A 27,726-nucleotide genomic window follows, 5' to 3' on the forward strand; every position below is an offset into this window, starting at 1 on the left:
TTTAAAAGATTTCTAAATGTGACAGATGTTTATTTCTTATTGTATAGCTGAAGCATGTAAATAACATGTTAAATCCATACTGATTATTGCCATTTATATGATATGATTCTGCTTCTAATATTCGTCATTTTAATCACCAAAGCTCATTTTGTGTAATTTTTTATTTCAATACTTTAATTAAAACTTGATTAATGCAAATGAAACTGAAATATGTAGATGATAGGCTATAGAAATTTCCCTTTCTAAATTCTTGCATCTGTAAACATCTGTAATATGGTTTCTCAGAATATATTCATTTGAAATGCATAGTTACTTATGGTAATATTATTTGTTAACTATTTGCTTTAGATTATTAATTAAAATGTTATATGTGTATTTTACTTCTTCATTTTTCACATCAAAATTGCACACCTTTTTGATAGAGGTGGGGGTGAGATAAGCTGAAAGTAACTATGTAATTTATTGTATTCCTTATGAATTGGATACTTTGCTATGCTGTATTAAATATGATTATAGGCTTTGCTAGATTATCTTTTGTTTTTAGTACATAGATTATTCTTTTATGTTTTTGTGCATCATATAACAAGGCTTCTCTTTAAGTGTGTTAATTTTTAGTTCTTATTTAAAGTAATAGATGCTTTCAGAGAACCAGGAAATAGATGTGTTTTGCAGCTTAAGATAGGAAGAATAGGGGTGAAAAATTTTAAATAAATTTAAAATGGAACCACCTCATTAATATTTTATTGAAATGTCATTGTTCTATTCTTAACCTTTCTATTTGTATATTTAATAATTTTGTAAAACTTTAATTTTAATGTTCATAAGCCAGTTTTGTGTACATCTTCAAAGTTTGATGATGCATTTTTTAAAAAATTGTTTTCTTTCTTTTTTTAGTTATTATGTTTTGTTCAATCTAGATATTTATAGGTTGAAAGAGTAATTCAATTTTTAAATATTAAGATTTCATAAATGTTGAAGTGATCTTTAAAATTTTTTTTCTAATCAAATATAAATTTTCATTTATTAGTTTTTATTGATTCTAAGTATTTTTTTTTAGAACTTTTCCACACTGAAAGAACACATGTAAGAAATCTGAAGGTGCTGGACAAAGTTTTCTATAAACCCTTGCTTCAAGAACAACTTCTTCCTCCTGATTTTTTGAACTTGCTTTTTCCAAATTTGGAAGAAATGTTGGAAATTCACACAACATTTAATAATAAAATGAAAGCTCGTCGGAAAACTGAACCTGTGGTTGGAGATATTGGCCAGTTAATGTTGGAAATGGTTTGTATTTTTTATTATTATTTATTATTTTTTTGCATGAACACAAATTTAATTTAAGACACAAAAATGGTGAAAGTAAACTAAAAATTAAAAAAAAAACAAAAAAAAACATTTGATATTGTTCTTGTATTATAGTAGAAAATTCAAATTATCTATGAGTTTCATATAAACATAAAAATTAGCATCATGGAATGTAAAAAAATTAATAACTTTTCTTGTTTCGGTGAAAGAATATTATTCTCAGCTTATTAATTCAATAATAAAGCAATTAACTAATTTCATTTTGGGGTAATTTTTTATCATTTTAATTTTCTAATCTTTTGCAGATAGTAAATATAATTTTCTGATTGTTTTCAGTTTGTTTCTAAAATTCTTTACCAAATTATATAGCAATATTTCATCACTTATGTATTTTGTTTTTTAATTACAATTTGTGTACTGACTTCTAAAGAATTAGATTGTTTTTTTAAGTTTCTAAAATTTTTTACTATCTTTATTGCTTTGTAATTTGTTTAGAATAATATTTCTTAATCTTTTCTTTTTATTTATTTTTAGTTTGATGGACCTGCTGGTGACCATCTCAAACAAGCTGCTGCAACTTATTGTAAAAATCAATCAATAGCTTTAGAAAGTTTGAAACTAAGACAGAAGAAGGACCAAAAGCTAGCTCAAAGTCTGTCTGTAAGTATAAATGTCTCTGCAACTCTTGCAAAAAAATTGCAACCTGAAATTATTAATATGAATTGTGTATATAATTATTTAATACACAGATGATATCATCTTTGTGACGGTGTTTTCTTCATAATAATTTATTTTTGAAACTATTTTATGTTAGTTTTGTTTTATTGTACCCTAGATTATAGTCAGAATAAGACACTTTGTTCATGTTGTTTACCGAACCAGAGATGTCAGGGAAATTCTTAAACATATCTAAAAGTAAGGAGAAAATTACAGATGAAAGCATTTTGTGCCAAGCACATATGCAATTTGTGATTTCTCGCAATCATTTCTGTGCATCTGAAATTTAATGTTGCTAAAATGAAAGTAGCAGTGGAAACCCATGACAGATTTCTTTTGAGAGTATGGCAACTTTCATTTTTCAAAGAGCAGAGGAGATTACTAATTTAGGATCAACCTGTTCTTGCAATCTTGTAATGATACTATAACATTGTTAAAAATGATAATGCTATTCCATGGAAAAAGTAATGTAGAGAGAGAATTTTTGATCAATAAAGATTGTCCTGTAAAGAAATACTAAAGAAAACAAACACATTGCAATAGTTTAGGACAACATTCTAGCAAATGGTGGAATAAGTGATTTTGAAGTATAAAAACAATTGATTTTAAGTATGAGGAATTTATGAGCCAAATATGAATAATGTGAAGACAAGAAACAAATGGAAGGAAAGAATGATTAAGTGAAAATTTGAAAAGAAAAAGGGAAACAGCATAAAAATATGAGTTTAAAGAATTAAAAGTGAGTAAGTAAATAAATAAATAATAATTCTTGAGGTAATTGTGAAAGGGAGAATTGGAATTAAAAAGGAAATGTTGCAAATGTGACTTTTAAAACTTTTTAATTCACTTGGTTGTTCTAAACAAAGAGCTTTTGTTAGTATTTTAATAATTGTTATATCAATTTTGAATTCTAATTTTTTGCATTTTAATTGTAATAGGAAAGCAAAATTTATTTGTTGCTATAATTATTATTTATAAATTATTATCTTATATCTGGCATCATTTGTAATAATAAATAAATATAAATGCTTTCATATTAATTAGAAAAAGTATAAGTTTTTCGGTTAGAGCATTTAATTTGATTTTTTAAAGGGGGGGGAGATTTCAAGTAATATTTTGATAGTTGCTTTTGTTTAAATCATTGCTAAAATATAAAATATTATTAGGTATGTATAGTTGCACTACTTTTATATTTATGCTACAACATGTTGCGCTGATGTTTATGCAAAGAATTTTAATTAGTTGTGCTGTTTTAAAATTTTGTAAAAAAAAAAAAAAAAAAAAAAAAATCACAATAAACTTACGCAATTTTCAAAACAAAACTATTTCTTAAAATTTCTAGTATTTTTTTATGCATAAGAAATATTGTTAAATATTGAATATATTGTTTAATAGTTTTTTGGGCATGCTCATTCCTTTTTAAAATAAACTTAAATAAAAATATTTTTTTTTCATGTTAAATAACTTGTAAAAGTATTTTTAATAAAAAATGTTGTACAAATGCATAATTTTGAGTATTGAGAAAGTCAGGACGCTAATTTAATTAGTAGCCGTAAGTTAGAGAAATGTCGCATGTTTAGTCAGTGAGAAGCCCAAGAAATTTTTTCACAGTTTCTGTTGCCACCCTGTTGTTTGATAGATTAGTGGGAATTAGAATGTCAGCAATGTTGATTTCACAGGGGTGTTTGTGCTCCGGGGAAACCCCGGAATTCCGGGGATTTTGAACTTTGATACCCGGAAATTCCGGGGATCGTCGTTCAAAAGGAAGTAGGAATAATAATGAATTATTTATTTTGATCTGGGTAATTTTGTTTGCTTTGAAAGCAGAAAACGCAAGGTCAGTGTGTGTGGTGAAAACTTTTCCTTGCTTTCTCCAAAGGCAGTGATAATGCGTGAAAAGGGGGAAAAAACTTCTTTTTTGTTCTTCCCTTATTGCGAGCTATGACTCATTCCCCCGGTTCTCGGACATTCTCTTCTGGATTCTTTTCGGCAAGTAGGCGCGGTAGAAAAAAAAGGGAGAGACTTCGTTCGACCAGATGCGCGATCACGTAACCTGGGTTCAAAGGTCTTAATTTTGCAAAATTAATGGTTATTAATTTTGCAAAAAAAGTAATTGAACTTTTATAATTAGGTCATTCAATACTTCATAATCGTAATTTTTCATTTCTCCCCCCCCCCTTCTCGAAACTCCAAAATGTCGGTAGTAAGTCCGTAAAAGTTTCAGGGGATTTTTTGGGGTCCCACAAACACCCCTGATTTCATCAGTACTTATTATTTTAGTTTGTTTAAATTGTGTGTTTTATTTAATTTGTTAATGCAAATTTTTATATAACTTTTCATGTTGTTATTCAGAGTTATTAAGCACCTAAAATTAATGCTGTCACAACTAAAATTGAGGGAAAATTTCCTTATGAAACTACATAAGCTCTGAATGTATTTCTATATTTTGATTTTTCTTCTTTTTGTTTTGCTATTTTGATAACATCACTGAGTGGTCATGATTGTAGTATAGAAATCATAAAAAATTGCTAAATTGCTGTAGTTTTTTCTCTTTCTTTTATAATCATGAGAGGAATAAAAAAAATCATTTAAAGCCTGCTCCCTTTACCAGAAAAAGTCTTTTCAAATATGTAATATAAGTATTATCTTAAAAAAGGTTGAGAAAATTTTTGACCAGTTTTTTACATTTCAGTAACAATTTTATCTCATAAGTTATTACAAAATATTCATTATATTTGTATGAATATTTCAAATTCTACCTGCATTTCTCTTAATTTTTTTCACTGAATGGAAATGTAATTAACATCTTTAGAAAAATGTATCATTTATAATATATGAGTAATTCTAGTATACAAAAAGAAAAAAAAAAATTATAATCTTTCTAATATGAAGATTTTTTTAAAGGTTTTTGTATTACAATCTCACCATTACTCCTAATTACAAAACATCCAATAATTATGCTGTTTTGTGCAAACAGTACTATTGTTATCTTTTTGAAAATGGACTTTTTAATTCAGTAATTTACAAAAAATTCACTTTTTTTTAATGATTTTTAACTGCCAAAAACTTTTAGCATTTGAAAATTGTTACAATTTTTAAAATTTTTCAAAATATTTTTTTTTTATTTAAGTTTTTCTTACATTACCCAAAATTTCAAAAATGCATATTTTCTACCATTACTTCACATATGAAATTTCTTTCTACATGGAACAACCTGACTGCTAGTTTTCTGATCTTTTTAAATAATTTTTTACTATTTTTTTTTATTGGAAAAAGCATACTTGCATTGTAAACAGTAATAAACTTGTAGTAAATTTAATTTTCTGTAGTAAATACTATTTAACTTATATAGAAAAAATTTCTGTGATTTTTTTAAAAATCTGCATTACTTTGGATAACCTTCATGAGGTGTTATAATTTTTATTACTAGGACTACACAAATATTTTAAAGTTTTTGAAAACGATATAAAGCTTTTGTGTATATTTAATAATTACATATGTAATGGAGAAAGTCTTCTTTTGCAAACACAAGGTCTTTAATTTTTTTTTTCTGTTATTGCAAAATTTTTTCCTCTATAATTACTAAAAATTTGTTTTTTACTTATTCACCCTCAAGTTTTCAGGCAGGTTGTAGATTTTATAATATTTAACTATGGAATATTAACTAATATTTAACTATTAATAGTACTTTGTTGAATATTTATCCTTAAATTTTATTTCTTAAAAAGCAGATTTAATAGATTTAAAAATTGGAAATATTAAATAACATGCATTAATATTTGTGAGAAAATAAGGACTTTAATTTCATTGTCAATGTTTACATTCCGATTAACCAACGTTTTAAAATCTATATAAACAATATTTTCAGTCAGTTATCCCATCCCCCCATCTTTCCTTAATGCTTCTCACAAATATGTCAAATTGTATATATTTTTTTTGTGTACATGTTTTTGTGCATAGATTTATAATTTAGGATTGTTTAATTTCTTATGGCAGAGTTTACTTGAATATGTTTTTATATGCTGAATTATTTAAAAAGAAGAAGCATATTTAAAATATTTATTTTTAAAGAAATACAGGGGATAGAGACATAAACAGGTACATTATAGGACGAAAGAAAATTCGAAGCTCTATTTTTTAAAAATTTGAATAATCCCTGTAAAAGTAGTGCTGTTTGTGTACAAAAAAATTGCAATGCCTCAAGAAAAGTTATTGTGTATATTGCTGTATGAAGAAATTGAATTCATTATTTCATTGCAACGTGCATTTTGTTGTAAATACAAGGAAGAAATACCTCATCATATACAGATTTATAATTGGTGTGAAAAGTTAATAGATAACATTTGTATATGCAAAGTAAAAAGAAAGGAGGGAGGGAAACTGTCTTTATATATTGAATGTATCTAAGCTGATAGAAATCCTTAAATCTATGTTTTTACTATTCTTTAAGATTTGCAAGATCATATTGTTACATTATTTTGTTCAATGACCAGGAATGTTATTTCATATGTGGCAAGAAATGAACTTTCCTTTCATCTACTGCTTAATAAATGGAAATCATAATAAATGCAAAATAAATAAAGCTATCAATTTTTTTCTGCCCAATTATATATTGTATATATCTGTTGTTGCCCATAGAAAATATAAAGGTTTAAATCTGTTCCTTCATTTTGAATAACTACTTATTCCTTTTATTGGATTCCTGATTCTTAATATGCTGAAAAGAAGCATTTTGATACCACTTTATGCATGAAAACTTACAGATTGTTTGATTGATAAATGTGTCTCTTTTGAAAATTGTTTAAAATTTGTTATGTATTTGCTAAATATTCTGAAATATAAAGATTTTTTTCTTTATTTTTTGTTCTGCATTTGTGTGGTGAAATATTTTATTTTATAAAATAACGTATTTGTTTAATTTTGTACAAAAAGAATTTTCAAATTTTATCTATTTTTTCTTAATAGTTGAAATTAAACTGAATCTAGCTTATGAAATTAGATAAAAATGTGGTATTTATTTAAGATGTATAATTTTTTTGAATTAAATGTGCTAATGGAGGTAAAATTGAAATTTTGCATTTGATAAAAAAAATCATTTTCTTTACAATATCTTTTAATTTGATATTTAAAAAAAAATTAGATTTGAATATGAACATTAGTTTTAAGCATACATTCCATTTTCTTTCTTAGAAACTAATAAAGTATTTCATCTTTTTTACATTGAGTGCAGCATATGAAAAAGAATTTCTGTAATTTAGTTTATTATTTAATTTTGATATCAAATTGAATGGGAAGAGAAAAAAAAATATTTTTGTTTATTTGTTTTTTTTTTCTCCTTGTAACATTTTGTATTGAAGAAACTAATTTTAACCATTATGTTACAAAGAGATCAAATGTTTTAATTTTTGAAATCTGGTCTTTTCCTGTTTCGAATTACAGCTAATTTGTTAAATAATAATAATAATAATTTTTTTACAGGATGCTGAAACAAATAATTTATGTAGAAGGCTACAGTTGAAAGATATAATAGCATCTGGTTTCCAAAGGTTGACTAAATATCCACTTTTATTAGAAAATATTGCCAAGTATACACCACGTAAGTTGATTCGACATATTCTATGACACTTCATCTGTTTTTATTCTGCTGCTAGAAGCTTGTAAAATATTGCTCTACTTACATCTGTATTTACCTAAAAATATTTATATATTATGATTTAAACAGATGTTTTTCTGTACTGTTAGAGCTGGTTTATAGAAGAATTTTATCTGAATAAATATGGATTATCAAGGTAGAATATGTATTCATATAGATAAATAAAAATTACATGCAGTCATTTTAGTATATTATTTATATAATTTCCTTGCTCTTATTATATGTATCAAAAACAAAAGGGAATAAAACTGTATTCAATTAAAAAAATAATGATACATAAGAATGGCTTATAAAAATGATCAGTTATAGAATGATATTTTAAAATGCAAACATTGACTTAAATATCTATAGAATTAAATGTCAGTTTTTTAAAAATTCACTACAGAAAAATATTAGTAGAAAATCAAATCAATATGTATATAAATAAATTTTGATTACATTTTATATTACAAAAAATATACATAAGAAATTTTCATTGAAAATTAAAGAATTGAGTGATCAGTTTTGATTTTAATGTTTAGCTTTTGCTTCTTCCCCAAATCTCAATAAAATTGAAATTGCTAGGTTGGAAACCAGCAGGCTTGTCATAATATATTTTTTGGGTATTTCTTTTTTTAAATCTGAGTATTTATTTTAATCATTATTTTAAATTATGAATTAACAATGACTAATACTTACTGTGGATTACTCATTTTTATATGTCATGAATTAAATTTTTAATTTCAGATATTTGTTGCCTGATCATATAAAAATGAAATAATTTTGAATTTCAACAATTTTTGCTCAGCAGCTGATTTTTTGATTAATAAATTGTATAATGAAAATATGATTTTTAAAATTTATTGAATATATTGATTCTTGTAACTATAGTATGTGTTCCTAGACATAATATATACATTGTTGTTGAAAAGTGTTTGTTTTGTTTGATCTGCATGCTGTAAATGTTGTTATATCAGTCACATCCATCTTGTATATAAGATTGTCCAAAAATTCATGACCTGCAGGAAAATATATAATAGATAAATAAATTTCGTTGATTTTTTTGTGAAATCATCTTTTATCAAAAATATTTTTTTGATAAAATTATTTTTGAATATAATCCATGTTATTTATTCTGTTATCAGTTCAGATTAAAAAAAAAATATTGGAACAAACTGTTTGATTTGAAAGATGTGTCATTATTAAAAAAACATATGAAATGACATTCTTTAGATTAGATGATTGTAAATATTCTAATAGTTTATATATATATATATATATATATGTTCATATAGATTTTAAAGTTTTAAAATTACTTACTTTTTTACTTGTAACATTTGCAGTATAAATTTAAAATTTCAAAATATTCAGAAATAATTTGCCACTTGCATACTTGCATTCATGTTTATAATAATTAACTACAGCGTTTTAAACATAAAGACAATTTCTGGATATTTGTTTTATTGACACCTTTTTTTTACAGCAAATACTCAAGAGCTAGCTGATTTACAGAGGGCTGTAGAATGTAGCAAAGAAATTCTGGTTCATGTTGATTCAGCAATTAAAGAAGCTGAAAACAGGCACAGGCTGCTTGACATTCAGAAGAAAATGGACAAAAGTGCATTTGAAAAAGTTGAACATCCAGTAGTGCAAAGTTTTAAGGTATTATGAAATAACAAATGTAGTGTTTCAGAATAAATTTAAATTATAATTTTGGTTACCAGTATTATCAGTCATGCTCAATCTAAAGTGTGAATTTCATGTCAGCCATTGTTTTCAGCAAATTTATCCATTTTAGACTGATTTCATACTTATAGACCTATGTAGAATTTTGAAAGTTTAAAAGTTGCCAATTTCCAAACAAAATAATTTTGTTTTCTGTTTATAGACTAAAAAAGCTCGTGATATTTTCAATTGTCACATTGTTATACATTGAAAGTAAAATATTTATATCAATAATAAGAATTTTTTTTGTAGTTGACATTGTATTGTTGCAATTTGTATTGCATTACATTCTTGTGCCTACTATGTTTAAAACTTTAAAATGAATTTATATAAATTTCACAACAGCTAAAATCTCAGACATGGCTGGAGTAAGAAAAATTCAATATTTCAAATTGAGCTATAAAGATTGAGATTGTTTGATTTTTATTTAAGTAATTTTTTTCAATAGATGGTATTAAAATTGTATGTAAAGATAATGTAGGATTTAATATATTATTGTTTTGAATTTTTTGAAGGGAATTTTAATAATTCTGTTTTATTAATGTTTTTAAATTCAAGTGTATGTTTTGAAATGAATTGAAAAATATTTTTTTCATTTTCAGAATTTGGATTTGACATCTCATAAATTGCTATATGAAGGTCCTCTTTTATGGCGTCATAGCAAGCAGAAGCACATTGAAATGCATGTAGTTTTGATGGAGGACATACTTATTCTTTTTCAAAAACAAGATGAAAAATATATTTTAAAATTCCATAACACTATTCTCACAAGCGGGAGAGAAGATACAAAAATCATGCACAGTCCAATTCTCAGGGTCCAGAACATATTTTCTCGTGAAAATGCCACAGGTGAGATATTAAAGAAATGCTTTGTAGATCATTCGATTTTTAAAATCTTATTTCCTGTTTGAGTAAAAATAAGTATAGTTATATATTGATCAAAGATGCTTGATGTTGGCAGTAAAATGCTGATTACTGTTATTGCTTCATACATTAAGAATATTTATAAAAATGGAATTATCTGGTTAAATTGAAATTAAATAAGAGAAAATTATGTACAAATATATATGGTTATAAATGATTAGTATTTCTAGAAGATCTGATATAAAAATTATGATCCTTGATTAGAATAAGTAAAGAATATTATGATTATTAAATATTTTTAATTTTCACCAAAGGTTTTCAAAAATTATTTGAGACACTAATTTTCTTCTGATATTTTGAATTTAACTTATGACAGCTTGGGAGATTTATTTATTTATTACTAACCGCCTTTGGCGACCAGCCGGTTCGCCAATCTTAATGCTTGTTAAAATTTTAATAATTAAATATTTTGTGTAATTCCTACTTTAATAACTGCATCAAAATATTTTATAACTTCAAATTTTGATAGTCATATAATTCACTCATAATATTATAAAGGCCTTCAGTCATAATGTAATATTTACATCTGTTTGTTACTAATTTTACTAATCTACTAATTTCCTGTTAGTTCCCGTAGAATTTATGCTTTAAATTAAAGTGGAAATGATTAATCTGCAATTACTATAATAATATTTTTTACCGAAACAAAGCATTTTTTTTTAATAATATGATTACTGAAAACAGAGTCACTGAGCATTTAAACCTTATTGGCACTAAAGAATATCTTTCTTAATTTATGTAATATCTCAAGAATTTGTCAACACAATTTTCTCAGATTTATCATGAGCAGATCGATTAATTAACAATGTTTAGTTTTAATTGCATCAAACACTAAAAAAATAAACAGAATAGTTTAAAATAATCGGTCGAAAACAGGTTTAAAAAAAGTACTTAAAAAAAAAAACGATGTACTTAAAACTATAAGCATATACAGAAAATATATAACTAACATAAATACAATTTAATTACAAAAGCACACAACCAACCTAAAAATAATTTAAATCAAGTCCGCATTTGTTGAAAATAGTTGTCAACAATCAGAACATAATGCAAATGCACGAATTTTCAATGCCAGTGATGGTAATGCAAATGTGTGAATTTTTCTATGCCAGTTGGGGTAATGCTATGCGGATTTGAAATTTTTAATTTCCTTTATTCTGTTTTATTTTAATTCAAAAGTACTTCAGAATGAATCTGCAAGATCGATTAATCAACAATGTTTAATTTTAAATGCACCAAACATTAAGAAAATAAACAGAATCGTTTGAAATAATCAGCCAAAAAATCTTAAGCCTAGCCTTATTAGCATGGGGGGAAAAAACAAACAAACATTACTCATTTGGTGATGGGAAAAAATGAAAAGATTTTTTTAGTGGAAAAGTTAGTTTTTAATTAATAATTAAAATTCTAATTAAAAATTCAAAATAGGGACCCCAGGTTCACATTCCCGACCACCAAGTTATACATGTACCAAATTTGGTAGCTGTAGGTCAAACAGTCTGGCCTGTAGAGAGCCAATATGCACACACGCACATGCATTGAGCTTTATTATAAGTATAGATTTAGATTATTTTTTTTATCATTTAAGAGTAACTAATATTCATTTATGCAATATTTCAGTTCCGAAAGATTTCTATAATAATAATGCATTGAAAATAATTGTGGAGTTTTATTCATTTGTCTCATAGAAATGGCCAATATTATTTTGATAAATGAAAATATCAAATAAAAAGGAAAATTAAATTGTAAGCATTTATTATGTAAAACATCCAGGAATATGTATTGAACTTATTATCTTTTTTTAATAATATATTTAGTACTGTATTTTAAAATGCCCTAATTCATTTAATAGTCTCAATTCTGGCATCTCCTTTTAAGGTTCTGTACTTACATACAGATTGAGTGTATATGCACTTGCACTGAAAAGAAAATTTAATGTGAATCAAAGTTCAAAATGTAGGGAGAAGTTATAATCAATAAACTAATAAATTAAATCTATAATTATCCTTTAAATGAATTCATAAAGACAAAACAGTAAAATTTTATATCTGGTATTCCCATTTTTTGAAATGCATTATCTCACAATTTGAGATTCCTCTGGCTATTCTTTGTGTTTCAAAATTTAAACTGCTTTTGTTTTTTGCTTATATATTATTTTAGCATCAATGGCTTTATTTGACTGTTTTGGAAACTAATCCATTTAAGTAATCGCTTTTTCTTATAGTTGTGTTGATGAATTTGTATTAAAATGTAGTGGTTTAAAAGTTAATTAATAATCTTTATTATGTTAAATGATTAAAATAATTTTTGCTGTTATTTATTCATATTTGTCTCTGTATTTTATTTTTTTCCACTTAATTATCTCTCACTAGTTACAGAAGTAATGAATTACCACAAAAATACTGTACATAGTTTTTAATTTTAAATAATATTTTGTTTTAGATAAAAGAACATTTTTTATTGTATCTTCTTCTGAAATGCATGCAATTTATGAATTTGTTGCTGCTACTGCATCTGAAAAGAAAATGTAAGTATTTATAGGGGTACTATATTCGTGTCTTTATTTTTTAAATATGATGTTCCATAATTTTTTTATTTTACTTGTATGCTAAAAAGAATACTTACTTATTTTAAAACTTACATTTCATGACATTCTAAACATTTTCATGTTGATATCAACATGAAAATTTTTGATATCAATTTTGTGCAGTTGGGATCTGTGCTTTTGTTCTGTTTTTCCATGTTTGAACTCTGCCATCTGCATGGTGAACTATGCGATTCATCTGACCACATGATTTTATTTCAATCATCTACTGTCCAGAATTGGCTTGTTCTTAGTGAAGTTGAGATGTCTGCTTTCATTCAAGCATACTGTAGTTTTCGAACAGATTCGGCTACATACTCTGTACAATGTATTGTATGATGAACAATTCATTCAGAGACCTTTGCAGTTCTTTCTTGATTAAGATTCTCTGCCGTCTGACATACTTTAGTCCTTTTATTGAACTGAACAAGTCTCCTTTCAAACTGAGCATTCAGTAGCCTGTGACAATTACAAGCCTGACATTGAGATTTGTTTTCTACTCCTTTGCAAACATTAATAACTGCGAAAACTTCATAAGTGCAACCATTTTACTGATATTGATTCTGACATTTTGAGTACTTACAATCAACCCGCATTCCAACTTAGTTAAATCACAATTTTCCCCACTTCTTTACAAGCAACACAGTGTAACTGATGCTTCACTTTTTACATTCCCTCTTGTGCCCTTTAGATGCAACAGCTTGAAATTATGATCAATCTTTGTGTAAGTGTTGAATAGTCGTAATAATTTGACCACTCAGTGTATGTAACAATGTTTTTAAATGATGTGTTGGAATTCAAACTCATCAACATTCAATTTTTTTTTTTGCCAATCATGAATTTTGTTGTAGGTTTTTTACATCCACTTTTATTTCGTAATATGTACACTTTTTAATTGACACCTGTTTCAATTGGATTACTGTTTTTCTGTCATCAAATAACAAGGTGAAGTATTTTTTTAAAAATACATCCCGTAAATCATTTAACATCGTAAAGGTCAATAATCTGGGTGAAAAAATAGGACATTAAAATTTTATTTATATAATTTATAGAACATATATTTTTCTAAGACATGTAGTTATTTTCTTAATTTTATTTTTCTTATTTATGTAATATTTCCTTATTAATTTAATTCTTATTTATTTAAACAAATATGAGCTGTTTATTTTGAAAATGGGGCAAGTCCATTTTTTGTTATTGCGAGATATTTAAAGGTTTGTGTTTCAATAAATTTTAAAATATTGGTAAGTATTAATATATATATATATATATTGTATTTTGTGGGACCAGATAATGCAAGTTTGTAATCCAATAGTGTTTGCAATGCTGATTAAAAAAGAAGAGTTTTATTATAACTAAATGGACTTGCCTCTCTTTCAAAATTAATGAATTATTGTAAACATACATTTAATTGGGAAATATTGCAGTTGCATCAGCCGTTTTTTAATAATAAGAACAAAATACTATTCAAATCTTTATAAATATTTAATCATTTGATAAAAATCCATCGGTATTTTTCTTTTTAAAACCGCTTTTTCCAGAGGTTGGTTTGAAAATAAATTTCCACGTTTAATTTCATGTACTAAAAATTCATTATGTTTTTGACAATTTTGTATTATTTTATAGTAATCCTGGGGAATATGCAAGGAATTGGTTTCTGAATTGAATAGTTACTGGATAGTTCCACTCCAAAATCACGATTGTTCGGTAGAAATGAATGTCCTGACAATAAAAATTTGTGATCAATGATATTTATTTCATTGTAACTTTCATTGTAATTGTATAATAATTGGTGATGGAAGTAAACATATTATTATCAACACACAAAATTAAGATATACTTTTTATTATTTATGAAATGCTGTGAAACCACCGATTTTCAATATCAAAAATAGATAAATAGAAACCAGTTTTATCTATAACTGCCATTACCCCCATTTTTTTCAAAAATGGACTTGCCCCCCTTTCAAAATAAACTGCTCATATGTCCTATAATTTTGGTAAAATTTTCCTAAAATTTGATTTTACACTTCTATATAGATATATTAAAAAATTATCCTTTCTTTTTATTTTAGTTAAAATTAATTTTATATTGGAGAATGTTGAACAAAGGAAAAGTTAATTACTAATATTAATATATAAAACATGAGGCATTAATAAAGGGAAAGTTAATTACTAATATTACTATATAAAACTATTTTTCATTAAATACAAGTTTACATTTGCATCTATACTTATTGTTAAACGAGTATTAAACTATGCATTTTGGCATGATTTTTTTTGTAAATATTTTCTGGAACTCTCATGTGTTCCAGATGTTACAAAAATTTAAAATTAAATATATTTGTTATATTTATATTTAATATTTTCATTTCAAAATTTAAAACTAAATATATTATTGTTATAAATTTAAATATTTTAATTTCTTTAATAGAATTTATTTCTAAATGTTTTTTAGTTGGTGTAATTATATTGATAAAACTGCTCAAGAATTAAAGCAAAAGCTTCGAAATATGGCCAAAAGCAGTCAAGAAGCGTCTCATCCAGTTCCTGAACCAACAACACCTGCACCTAGTGAACCACCTCCTACTGAAATTAATGAAGTTGAGGCAAAACCAAAAGAGTAAGTCTTATTTTCATTACAGCATTTCATATTCTGTTAGTTAAAAAAATATCATTCATCTTTAAACATTTTACTTTTATATAAAAAGAAAATATTATAACTTAAACTTGCAATAATAAATATTATAAAATAATCTTTTCATTTGTAACATATAAATATTATTAACATAATAAAGAGACTGTTTAACTTTTATGGGCATAGATAATTGCTGTTCATTATTGTCTCCCTTTTTACCTGTGGTATAAAATATTAGTTGAAAGTATATGAATAAATTGTAAGCTATGATGATAAGAAAGTTAATTTATGAATGTACCATATTGTTCTGCTTGTATTGATGCTGAATATTAGTGTCTGAAGGGAATTCTTTTAAATATAAAGGACTCAATGTAATTTTCCTCTCATAATTCCTTGTTACCTACAAAAATTTTCTGGATTAAAAAAAATGAAAGAAAATGTTTTAATGATATATCAAAGGAAATAATATATGAAATATTTACAACAATTTTTTTAAATAAAATGCAAAGAAATTTAATGCTTTTATTCAGGATTTTTTGGGGAACTATTTTTACTTACAGATGTTGTAGACTTTGAGAAATAACCTTAGCTTTAAATTGTTTTCCATTCCATTAATCTTTTGCACTCCAAAAAGTAAAAAGATGCATAATTATATACGTATTTGAGTATCATTTTCCCTTTTAGCACTTAGGAAGTTCAAAATAGTGTTAGGTTTGTTATAATTTCTAGAAATTAATGTGAGAGTTCTTGCTATTTTGTGCCTTTTGTAATAAGCATTATTTATCAAGAATGTGAAAATGGTGCATCCTTTGGAATAATAATCAGTCTTGAAATAAATGGACAAAGGGCTGATGTTCTATGTGACTTTGAATGAAGATCATGACTGATTATTTGATAAATTCCCTGTCCTAAATTATTATAATTCTAAATATGATGTTCATTTTAATTTTTGGTTATTATACTAAGAAAAAAATTTAGTAAATTAGTATTGCATAAAAATAGTAATAAGATCTTTGGCCTTATATATGGTATAAAAGATTCCACATAAAACTCCACATATTTTATATAGCTTTGAAGTAAGGTCACATTCCATCCAAATATCTGTAGCCTGGCTTTATGACGTTGATCTGTCAATGAAAATGACCTAAATTTGGCAAAACTTATTAACTTCAGAATTTTGATTCTGTTTGTGAATTAAAATTTATTTAAATCTCTATTAAATGTTTAAGCATTTTTTAGCTTTTTTCAGAATTTCCAGTTTATTTAAAATGAATGCAAACAACTTTCTGGATAATAGATTATTAAAAAATATTTAATTCATCTATTTAAAAAGGAAAACAATTACAAAAAAAAATGCAAATATAGGAACTAAATATGAAAACAAAATTATTCTGCTGTAATATGATTCCCTTTAAGGAATTAACCCTTTGAAATCCTCTTCTTGAAATCTGGTTCTTTCAGTATCCAAAATGGCTGAAAGTAAAGATAAAAATAGATAAGCATTGCCCTGTCCCTGCTTGCAATTAAGTGTTCGTTTGCTTTGTAGTTATTCATCATAGATTTTTTATATTACATGTTTTCAGCTGGTTAATAGAAAAAAATAAACTTGGATAGAATTACAAGTCTAGCAGTTAGCATCAATTTAATTGATTTATATGGCCTTATTGGGATAATTTTTATTAAAAGCAATATTTAAATGTATTTTATATTTAATTGATGAACAAGACAATATAATTTTAATTTTCGTGAAAATATACGAACAAAATATTTTTGTGATAAAAAAATTGGTAACTTAAAATGGCAGTGGGAAAAAAAATGATGAATGGTAGCAAGATAAAAGGATGTCCTATAAATGAATCCTATAAATAAATGTAAATTGCATCTTATAAATTAAACTAAATATTTATCAAAGCTAAACATATTTTGCATTAATGAATAAATTGTTATATTGTAATCATAATTGTATTGAAAAATTCACAATGCTTTTTTAAGCTATAAATTTTCCATATATCATTTTTTATTGCCATTTTGAAAATATGTGTTAAAATATTTCAAATATTTCTATGTTTATAAAATTATTTTTTTTTCATATTTCAGGACTGAGCCTGTCACAGAAACTATTGAAGAAACTAAAACACCTCCAGTTGCCTCAAGTGAAAACAATCTACCTCCTTCTGAGCCAGAAGAGGCTCCTCCTCCAAGCGAGCCTCCTGATGAAATTCCACAGATAGCTAAACAAGTCAGGCATGATGAAGATGCAAATGAATCTGGTGAAAGGCCACACAAAAGACTGGAGCATATTGAAATTTTAGAAATTGCCGAAGGTCCCCAGCTCATTGAACCAAGTGAAGTGATTGTTAGTAGTGGTGCAATCTGTGAGACTGCAGAGCCTGTTCTAACTCCATTTGGTGAGTAAAAATGAATTTGATTTAATTATTTTTTTAGGGAGAAAAAGAGCATTTAAATAATTTACTTATATGTTTTAATCCTTTATTTAAATGTTAGAACGTTTCAAAGCAATTAGATGTCATTTTTTTAAAATTTGTAACATTATATTTTTGATATTTTACTTTTTTGTATTTATAATTGATAAAAAGAATCTGAATAAATAAGATCAATGGTTGGAGTTAATGAAAATTCATGTTAACTTAAGAAACTTTTGTTATTACACCGAAAAATGAGAAATATTAACTACTTTACCTTCATATTCTGAAAATTATTCTATTTTGTTTTCATTAAAATACATATTTAAAACATATATTTTCTTAGCAGTGAAACTAAAAAATGGACCTGAAAAAATTATTGTGCATGAAATTTACTATATTTGAAAATTTTTCAGAGCTTCATCTTTCTTTTTTTTAATAGGTAAAAAAAATGCAAAAATGATTCAAAAAATTATTTATTTTAAGAAAGAATTAGGTGAAGTTTCTTCAGAAATTTATATGAAAATTTGATTTATGATTCAGATTTTTTTGCAGATATTTTAAAAATACAATATTTATTTTTAAATATAAATTTTATTTATTATATTATATGAATCTTTAAAATATAATATATGGCTTGTGTTCTTTCATCATTTTTGACTGCTGAATAGATTAAATCTTTTCAGTATTATAAATTATATGATAATTTGTATCTATAAACTTCTTGGCACTCTGCAAACTACTTATCTGAAAGTAATGATTAATCATTTAATAGTTATTTGTATTTCCTGATTAATTTCTCTACTTAGGTTGCGGTAATGATAATCCCTGCTTTCCAATTAGATTATTGGGGTTATTAAACTAAATTATGTAATCCATATATAAAATTGCTCTCTAATTTTTGGCTATAATATAATTTTTTTTGTTTTGAAATTTGTTTTTATTATATGCTTACCAAGTAATTATTTGCATTCAGTTTAATTTTTGAGACAATTTTGAAAATGTTTATTTTATTTGTTAAACAATTCTAATCTTTTCATTGTAGAAAAGTTGAGACGAAAAGATTTGGAAATATCTAAAGCCATTGAGGAAAAGGAAGTGATAACAGCTGAAATTCTTCAGATTCCAATAGAAGAATTGAAAAGTCCAGCAGAAGTAAGTATAAAAATAATATGCCTGTGATAAGTATTCTTTTATATAGTAAATTGCAAAGTTTATCTGAAAATTTATTTTATTAGCTTAAATTAAATAGTTTCACAAAATATGTTTGTTTTCCTTGTTATTTATTTATTATTATATTGAATAATATTTTACCAACTTAAAATTTTCTTTTCAGTCTTTCTAATATTTTGTTAAAAGCAGTGTTTTCACATTATTTCGGATTATCTTTATAATACATTAATTATAATATTTCTTATAGGATTTTAAATTTCTTAGCATGATTTTATTCTGATATTAAAATAATTTCTACTTAAAAATCTATTTTTGTATTGAATTGTATATATTCATCATCTCTTAAAGTTGTATATAATATGGATCAATATTAAATTTTTAATATTTTATTCTGTTAATATTTTAGATTCAAGAAGATGATACCAAAGAAATGACAGCTTTAGATTTGATAACTGTTGCTGTACACCAAGGTAATGGATAATATTATCTATATGACTAACTGAAAGAGTTTTTATTGAAGAGGTTTTATTAATCATAGAGCCACAAACAATTGTTTAGCATTATATGTAAAAGAATGGAAAATATTTTATGCTGAAAATCTGATATATACATGTGGACCCTCCCTCCCCCCATATGCCAGCCATGCTCACAAACGCATATGCTTTTTAAAAAAATCATATGCAGATTGAGAAATACATACTTTACTAATATATCTCAATTTTTTTGATTTTTGACTCTCTTTTGATTTTTGAGTTAACTAAGCTATTATAAGCTGTAAATGATCTTCAGAAGTTGCATTTTTTCTACATAATATAATTTAATGTTATTTTTACCATGTTTATTTTAAATATAATTATTATAAGATTCTTAGATCTATATTTTTTACTTTTTTCTATTTTTTTTATTTATGCATTTATTTTCTGTTTTACAGTTCCATTTTTTTTTTTTTTTTGCTTGTATCAAAGATAATCCAAAGATGTAAATTGAGAAAATCGAAACTGATTTTCTGAAACTGGTTCAATTTTCAAAACACTCAACACTAGTTATATATTAGTATTGTTAATATTTTGTTAATAGTTTAATTATTAGAATTGTTGATAGTTTGCACTAAAGATATTCATTTTTAAATGTTATTAAAATTTTTGGCATTTCTAAATATTTATTTCTTTATTTAGGTAATAAATTAGCATCATTTTTAAATGAAGGGTTAAGTTTGGAAGAATCACCTCCTATAATTGATCATGGTATGTTTATGCTGCTATCTTCTTTTTTAGATTTATATTTTATAATAATATAACTTAATACTAATAACAATTTAATAATAATATTATTAATATTTTTATTTATAATAATAATATAATTATTAATAATAATTAATGACAATCATATTAATTTATAACATAATATGATTTGTTTTCATTTTATATTGTTTTGATAGAATCTTGTGAAGAATTAAACAGTCAAGACAATACTTCAACACATGAAAGGACATCCTCTTTCACTCCTTTCTGCAGGCTCAAAGGTGTTTCTCTTGAATCACTATTGCCAGTATCAACAGCTCTCAATCAAAGTTTAGCACAGCTGGTGGTATGTGTTTTTTACATCTTATGAATTATAGTATGTTATCTACAGTAAGATAAGCTAAAGAGCTAGCTTACAGAGTGGAATAGTTTGTATTTATACTGCACTTGGTCGACTTATGAGTTTCGATAACATGGGAAGTGGGTGAATTATGTTGACTAAAACGGTTTATATATCAATGAACAACTAAACCAGGAATAAAAATTCTGCAATTTTGTTGGTTCAGAAACTTTATATATACACACCATTTTTGCATGAAATAATGAATTTTTGAAACTTCAAATGAAATTTGTATAAATTAAGCTGAACATGTTTGCATTATTTTTATAAACATTTTATATTTTTATTTTAAATTTGTTGGTTTTAAAGATATTAAATAACTGAAGATAATAAGTTACATTTTTTCTTTTCTACAATTTAAATTAAAATTTTTAACTTAGGAGATAAATATTTTTTTCATTTTTTGAAATTTTTCATTGCTATTAAATTTTATTGTGTGTTATTAATGTTAAAAATAATTTAGTAGGCATCTGTATACAATATTATCCATGCCAAGAGAGAAAATAATGTGTTTTATTTAGTGTGGACATGTCCAGTTATATTCATTATTTGGTTCTGCACTTTATTTTGCAGGTTATGATCAGAGATATGGAAGAAGAAAGAAAGCAACTACGCAAGGAGCTTGCAAATTGTCAAGAACAAGTACATCAGCTTCATGAAGCTCATCGGCACTGCATAACGCAATCCCAATCACCCAGTATGCATTCAAGGCCTAGTAGCTTTGTGTCAGTTGCCTCGACAGCTTCGGATGGCATGACTGAATTTTTTGAGTCTCAGCATTTGTTTTCAGGTACTTTAGTGTCATGGTTGTTACCCTCTTCAAAATTCATTATTTTTATAATGCTTTTTCCCATTTTATTTATTGATTGAATTAGCTATACATCACCTTTTTAATTTAGTAATAAATTGTGATATAACTTTAAGTTGAATGTCTAATGTTTTAAATAATGAATAGCATGTAATACAAATTTAATTTAATTTTAATAAATATATTGTATTTGAAATTAACATATTTTTTAAAAATTGTAATATGAAGTTGGTCTGCTTTCACTCAAATTAATGATTACAATTAAGTAAAAAATATACATTTTATTATTTTTTTTTTGCCTAATTTTTTATCATTTAATTATGTATTGAGCCTAATGCTGTATCTAAGGAAATTAAAATGAACTGCTAACCTTAATATCTTTAGCAAATGCCAAGAATTATTTTTGAGCAAAGCTCTCCTATTGAAGTGACACCACATTGTTAGTGTCATGATAATGGCACAATTTAATACTTAATTAGGAATTAGCTGAATGGTGAGAAGAGAACAATTCCTTCATTGCAATTGGCTGATAAAATCCCGTGATACTTCTGTTGTCTTTCCCATTAAAAGATTAGATATGATTTATTATTTAACTTCCTGAAAATAATGTCAATAAAATGCTCACTTGAAATAATTATAACAATTTTACAACTAACATATTTTGAATGTAATTTTTGAATGCAAAATTACTTGTTTTTAATTAGAAAGAAAAGTAAATAACTACTATTATGATAGAAAGTGTACAACAAGTATTAGAAATAATTACCAATTTTTAATTTGAATGTTCCAATAATTAAATGATAAGAATTTTTGAATGTGTAAAGAAAATTGCTAATTTAATTTACAATTCTAAATTTTGTCTGTTAAAGAAACCATTATTTTTTAAATAATATTTTTATTTGAATATTTTAGATCAATATTTAATAACTTATTTATTTCTTAAATTTAGTATTAGAGAAATCAGAAGAATCAGCATGTGCAAGCCCTATTCCAAAAGATACCACTGAAATCCCTCAGTCATCTAGTCCAATGCCTGAAGATGCCCTCCCCTCAGAAATGAGGACTTTAGAAGAAGTTAGTGAAACCAATAATAGAACTTGTGATCAGTCTATAAATGCTTCAAACTGTGATGTACAAAACTCTGTCCCATCTGCTAATGCTAGTGAAACATGTCCAGCAGAGGATAGCACGGGATCTGATGCAGTGTGTAGGACAGTCCAAGATGAGCACACTGTTGATCCAGTGTATCTCTGAAGAAACCTCAGCTCTGCATGTGTTTTGTCTTAAGCCAATTCTTGCTGGTTATACACGTTATTTTGCAGATATAAAAACCATCCTGTAAACTTGTAAATTTTTTCTTTTTGCCCCCCCCCCCCCCACTGTAAATGTAATTTGTGCAGAAATATACTTGTGAATGTTGTTGAAGCTAGTAAGAAGTCTGGACTGACTTCTTATTCTTTGTTTTATATATGTCCAGTGTGTGATCAGTTGTGTAGTAAAACCTTTATTTATTGTACAAATTTCCCAATAATACTCGAAGTAAATGGTATGTCCCATGAGATTTTTTTTTTCGTGTTTTGGAAAGTGACAATGAGTAGCTGGGACACTGCCATATGTAAAAAGTAATATTTGTGTGAACATTATGGTGCTCTTGGCAGTGCTTTTAATGTCTCTGAGGCCTTCAATAATAACTATCCTTGCTTGTTCAGATGACCAAGTCTGAAACTAATTCATGTCCTTTCTGAAAGGATGAGAGTATTTTGTAGATACATATAAATAAATCTATATCTATATATACTATATCTATATATCTATATATATTGCTGCAGTTAGTTTTCTAATTCAAGATCCTCTTTTCCAACTGTTTTGTGCTCTTGCAAGTAATAAGCATTAGTCATTTTTTAAAAAAGTTATTTTTATGTCTTTAATTATTTATTTTTTTATTTCTAATATTTTAAAATAAGACTTTTTTCATTATGAATTTTCTTGAGATTAAAATAAATATAAAAAAATTGTGATCATCTCTATAAATCTTAATATTAACTTAAATATGTATGATGATTCTGTGTATTAATGTGCTTTGATACCGATAACTTATTATGTATATTGTGAATTCTTACAAAGTGAATATGTTATGATACAACTTAATTGTATTTAATTCTTGAAAATATAAAGAACAAATAAACTGTATGTACATCTAAAATCTTGATTAAAAATGATCATAGCAAATTCCTGAAAATCTAAATTAGCAATTTTACCTGTGGCTTAGATTGTAACATATCATCTTTGTATATAGACGCACATACCCCTGAAATTATTGGTAATTTTCATATTATTCTATAGTTTTTTTTATATAGATTATATATTATTTCATTAGAATGAGTATCATCTGCATCTGTTAAGTATGGCATTATAATTTTTTTTTCACAAACAAGAGCTAATTACATGTGTATTCTGTAAAATAAATAAATAAAAAGTGGTTTAAGGTTGTGAATCGGAAAATCTGTAATTGGTTTGTGAGAAAAATAAAATCTCAATCAATTTGTTTATTTTGTTTCCTATCTTGTTGAAGTGCTGTTGTGATTAAAAGATCTGGTATTATATTTTGCTCTAAAATATTTTATAATTTAATTAATTGAAAATGATACCATATTTTGACTTAAAACAGTGTGTTCAAATAGAAACTTAATAATTTTCATTTGTAAAAGTGTAATTGCTTCTTTTCTTTTTAAAAGGGATTCTGTTTTTAAAGATTCTCCCCCTCCCTTTTTTCACTGCTTATATTCTTTTCTGTATTAACATTTTTTTTATTTTTTTTTTTATGAGTTGAGCTTTATCAGAATGAAAAATATTTTTTAAAAGGTTAATTTTTGAGCCATAAATTTTAAAGCAATTGCAGTATGAAATATTTCAATTTATTTTAGAATTTTTAAAATTAAGTTTAATGATTAGGAGACTATTTTGTAGTCAATTTTTCTTTGAATTCTAAATCAAGAATGTTAAACATGTTTTGTTAGAAAAACATTTTTTAAAGAAATTAAATCACAAAATTTAATAAAATTATTTGTGTTAACAGAATTTATATTCTTTTAAATCTATTTCCATATGCATTGCACTAATTTAATTTCATAATAGTTATTTTTGATTATAACAACTATGTATAAAATAGAAACTCTGGTATAAGAATTCTTAGATTGTACAGTTTTTAAAAATTATTTCTGAAAATATTTTGACATCTTTAGATGCTGCTGTAGTGCAGCCATACTTTTTAAATAGCTATAGAAAATTTTAAGTTCTTTTTTGAAACAACTTTTCATAACTGCATTTATGTAGGGGAAACAAATTTTCATGTACTACACTGTATCTGGAATAACTCTCTAAATATTATTTTGAGAGAGGAAAAAAAATGAGAGAGCAAAAAATAAAAAAAAGTGCATTGCTCCTTGAATATTGCATATTTTTCAAAAACTATATTTTGTCTGTTTTTATGATATTCATTTGTATATAATCCGTAGATTTTATTATTTATCCTCCTCCATCAAATTGATGCTTCTGCCTCCAAAATCAGATATAAAATACATTTGTTGCACATTAAACTAACAACCTCGATTTTCAGTTTTTGTAGAATGCTTTTCAGAGACCTTGCCCTAGAGCATACAGTAGGACCAAACACAATGTTCATGTGATTAGAATTTCAAAGTTTTAACTGCATATTTTTATATCAGTTGTGAAGTATGATGATAATCCTTAATGACAAGCAATAACTCATTTCCTTTGCCAGCTATATCTATACTGTAACAATTGTCATATGTAATAACATATTTCTGAATTTTTTAAATTCTATTTTAGAAGTTGATAACTATACAGGATATTAAACTCATTCAAAAATTTTTATTGAAAAATATAATTTAATTGCCATTGATATTTTTTCTGTGTAAAAAAAAAATGAAATTATGTACATTGTTGTGTAGATTGTATTTATGAATTGCTTTGGAAAAGTTAATTATTTAGACTTTGTTAATTTTTTTTTTTCAAAAATAGAATTTATGAAGACTTGTTTGCAAAATTATTAATCAAAAGTCTTATTATTTTCTTTTTAACCGGTGAATTTATCTAGAGTGTAAGTTCTGTATTTTTTGAAGTTGTATTCAGTTGGTTTGGAATTACTTTACTTATATACTCCTAACAAACTTGCATAATTATGTTATTTTTAATAGTTAATATGTATATGAATTTAAACATAAGAAATATATGATACTTCTGAAATATTATAGCAATAAAAGAGTATGTTACTAATTAAAATGCAATGCAATGTAGGAGTTTGTGATTTCATTCTTGAGCTACAAAATAAACATTTTTTTTAATAGTGCTTTTTTGTCCTGTGTTGTTATTTTTATATTGTGTCGCCTCCCTCATGATATGATGGTAAAAAGGAAAACATTACCTGAATAGTTTGAAAAATGTAAATATTATGCAAACAGTATAATTAATTGAAAAAATACATTAATTAGTTATAACAATGTCTTGTTGAATTTCAGTATTGTTGAAAGTAATAGCTTATTCCACAGACTGTAAGGTAAAATTGGCCAGTTCAAAAATATATAAATTTCTCTATTTTTCAGCCCAGTTTGTTAGTGTTTTTAAGTAGTCAAATCCTCAAAATTCCCCTAGGAAAATGTCAGATAACTTCTAAATAGATTAAAGTGAACAAAGTTAGAAAATAATTATGCATTTTTCAGTTTCTGATTATGTTATGTATTCTAATTTTCATATTTACTCCTTTTGTTTTTGTTGTTGAAATTAGTAATTTTTTTTCTGTGTAGCTATTGAAATTTGTCCAAAATTAAATTATGTTTAAGTATCATTATGTTTAATAAATTGTGTTAAAGTTTTTATTTATGATTAAGCATCAGTAATAATCTGATATAAATCTAATTAATCAATGCTAAGAACAATTTATTAGAGTAACATTCCTGTATATTTTTTAATGTTTACATATATTCTTAATATCTAAAATATTTTTGATATATATATATATTTAAATATTAGATCTTAAAATATTCTCAGTTTTAGATGAGTATTCCAAGATATAGAGTCATATAAGTTTGATTGGGTGTTTTCACAGCATAGCAATGAAACAAAACTAACAAAAATTTATTCCTTATTTTTTTTTCTTTATAGTTGTGTTATTCCACTCAATGATAGAGAAATGGTAAAAACATTTTAAAGGGTTTTAATTTTAAAAAAAATGTATTATTGATGTTATTTAGATTAAAAAAAAATCTGACAATTAAATTCCTTTTTTCAGGATCTTGTTGATATTTTCCTTTAAGTTTTTATAATTTAAGAAAATTTGTATAAAAAAGAATGTTTCTCATTAATATAATCAACATTATTCCAAAGTTTTTATTTTAGCTTGAGAAATAAAAAAAAGTTCTATCTTTTTTTTTCCTTTTTGTAGTAAAGACTTGTGACAAGTCATTGTCATTATTAGCAATGTAACAATTTTGTTTTGAAGTATATATTTTCTGAATATATTTTAAAAAATTGTTAGAAGGTTAAGCCGGAAATTATGAGCATTATCTTATAATGAGAGTAAAATAAACAATTAAAATAAAAAAATCATATATCAAAGAGTTAAATCTAATTATTTTTTTTACTTGTTTTTGCTGTAATCTGAAGTTATTAAATCCAAGATGGTTTATTTGTGGTTTTTTCTTTAAGTATTGTAGCATAGCAGATACAGATAACTTGGAATAAATAAATGATTATTAAGAAAAAAAAACACACACATACACACACATCAGTATGGATAAAGCAAAAAGGAATTGTGGTTTTTAGAATATTCTTACTTCTTATTAATTAAATAACAAAAATTGAGCCTAACATTGACTTTTTGCCCAATTTTTCACCAAGAATTTCCAAAATAACTATAACTCAAGAGATAATTATTGAGAACTTGAATATTCTTAGCAATGAAAATTGCTGAAATTTTTCTTGTAAAAAAAGTTTTTGGCAAGTAAAATTTTATATATGATAGAAAAGTTGAGAAATATAGAATGAATGATTTATTTTAACTATAAAACAATAAGAAACTACTTGTTTCTTGAAATATTTATTTTATAATAGGAAACTGAATATGTGTTGTGCGTGTGCG

General features: G+C 25.2%; 1 protein-coding gene across 4 annotated transcripts in view; it reads left to right on the forward strand.

Moving 5' to 3' along the window:
* Nucleotides 1-25,938, forward strand: part of LOC129972634 (rho guanine nucleotide exchange factor 12-like) — a 98,694-nt gene extending 72,756 nt beyond the window's left edge. For all 4 annotated transcript variants that reach the window (XM_056086962.1, XM_056087039.1, XM_056086882.1 and 1 more), the window contains 14 exons: nt 1,058-1,284; nt 1,840-1,965; nt 7,501-7,618; nt 9,138-9,316; nt 9,982-10,228; nt 12,746-12,830; nt 15,345-15,509; nt 17,622-17,932; nt 18,993-19,102; nt 19,527-19,590; nt 20,296-20,364; nt 20,559-20,707; nt 21,335-21,551; nt 22,519-25,938. In XM_056086962.1, coding sequence (XP_055942937.1) covers nt 1,058-1,284; nt 1,840-1,965; nt 7,501-7,618; nt 9,138-9,316; nt 9,982-10,228; nt 12,746-12,830; nt 15,345-15,509; nt 17,622-17,932; nt 18,993-19,102; nt 19,527-19,590; nt 20,296-20,364; nt 20,559-20,707; nt 21,335-21,551; nt 22,519-22,823 — 2,372 coding nt within the window. In that variant the 3' untranslated portion in view covers nt 22,824-25,938. The remainder of the gene's footprint in view (nt 1-1,057; nt 1,285-1,839; nt 1,966-7,500; nt 7,619-9,137; nt 9,317-9,981; nt 10,229-12,745; nt 12,831-15,344; nt 15,510-17,621; nt 17,933-18,992; nt 19,103-19,526; nt 19,591-20,295; nt 20,365-20,558; nt 20,708-21,334; nt 21,552-22,518) is intronic.
* The last annotated feature ends 1,788 nt before the right edge of the window (nt 25,939-27,726 follow it).

The sequence above is a fragment of the Argiope bruennichi genome, chromosome 1 (assembly GCF_947563725.1).
Source record: "Argiope bruennichi chromosome 1, qqArgBrue1.1, whole genome shotgun sequence".
NCBI lineage: Eukaryota > Metazoa > Arthropoda > Arachnida > Araneae > Araneidae > Argiope > Argiope bruennichi.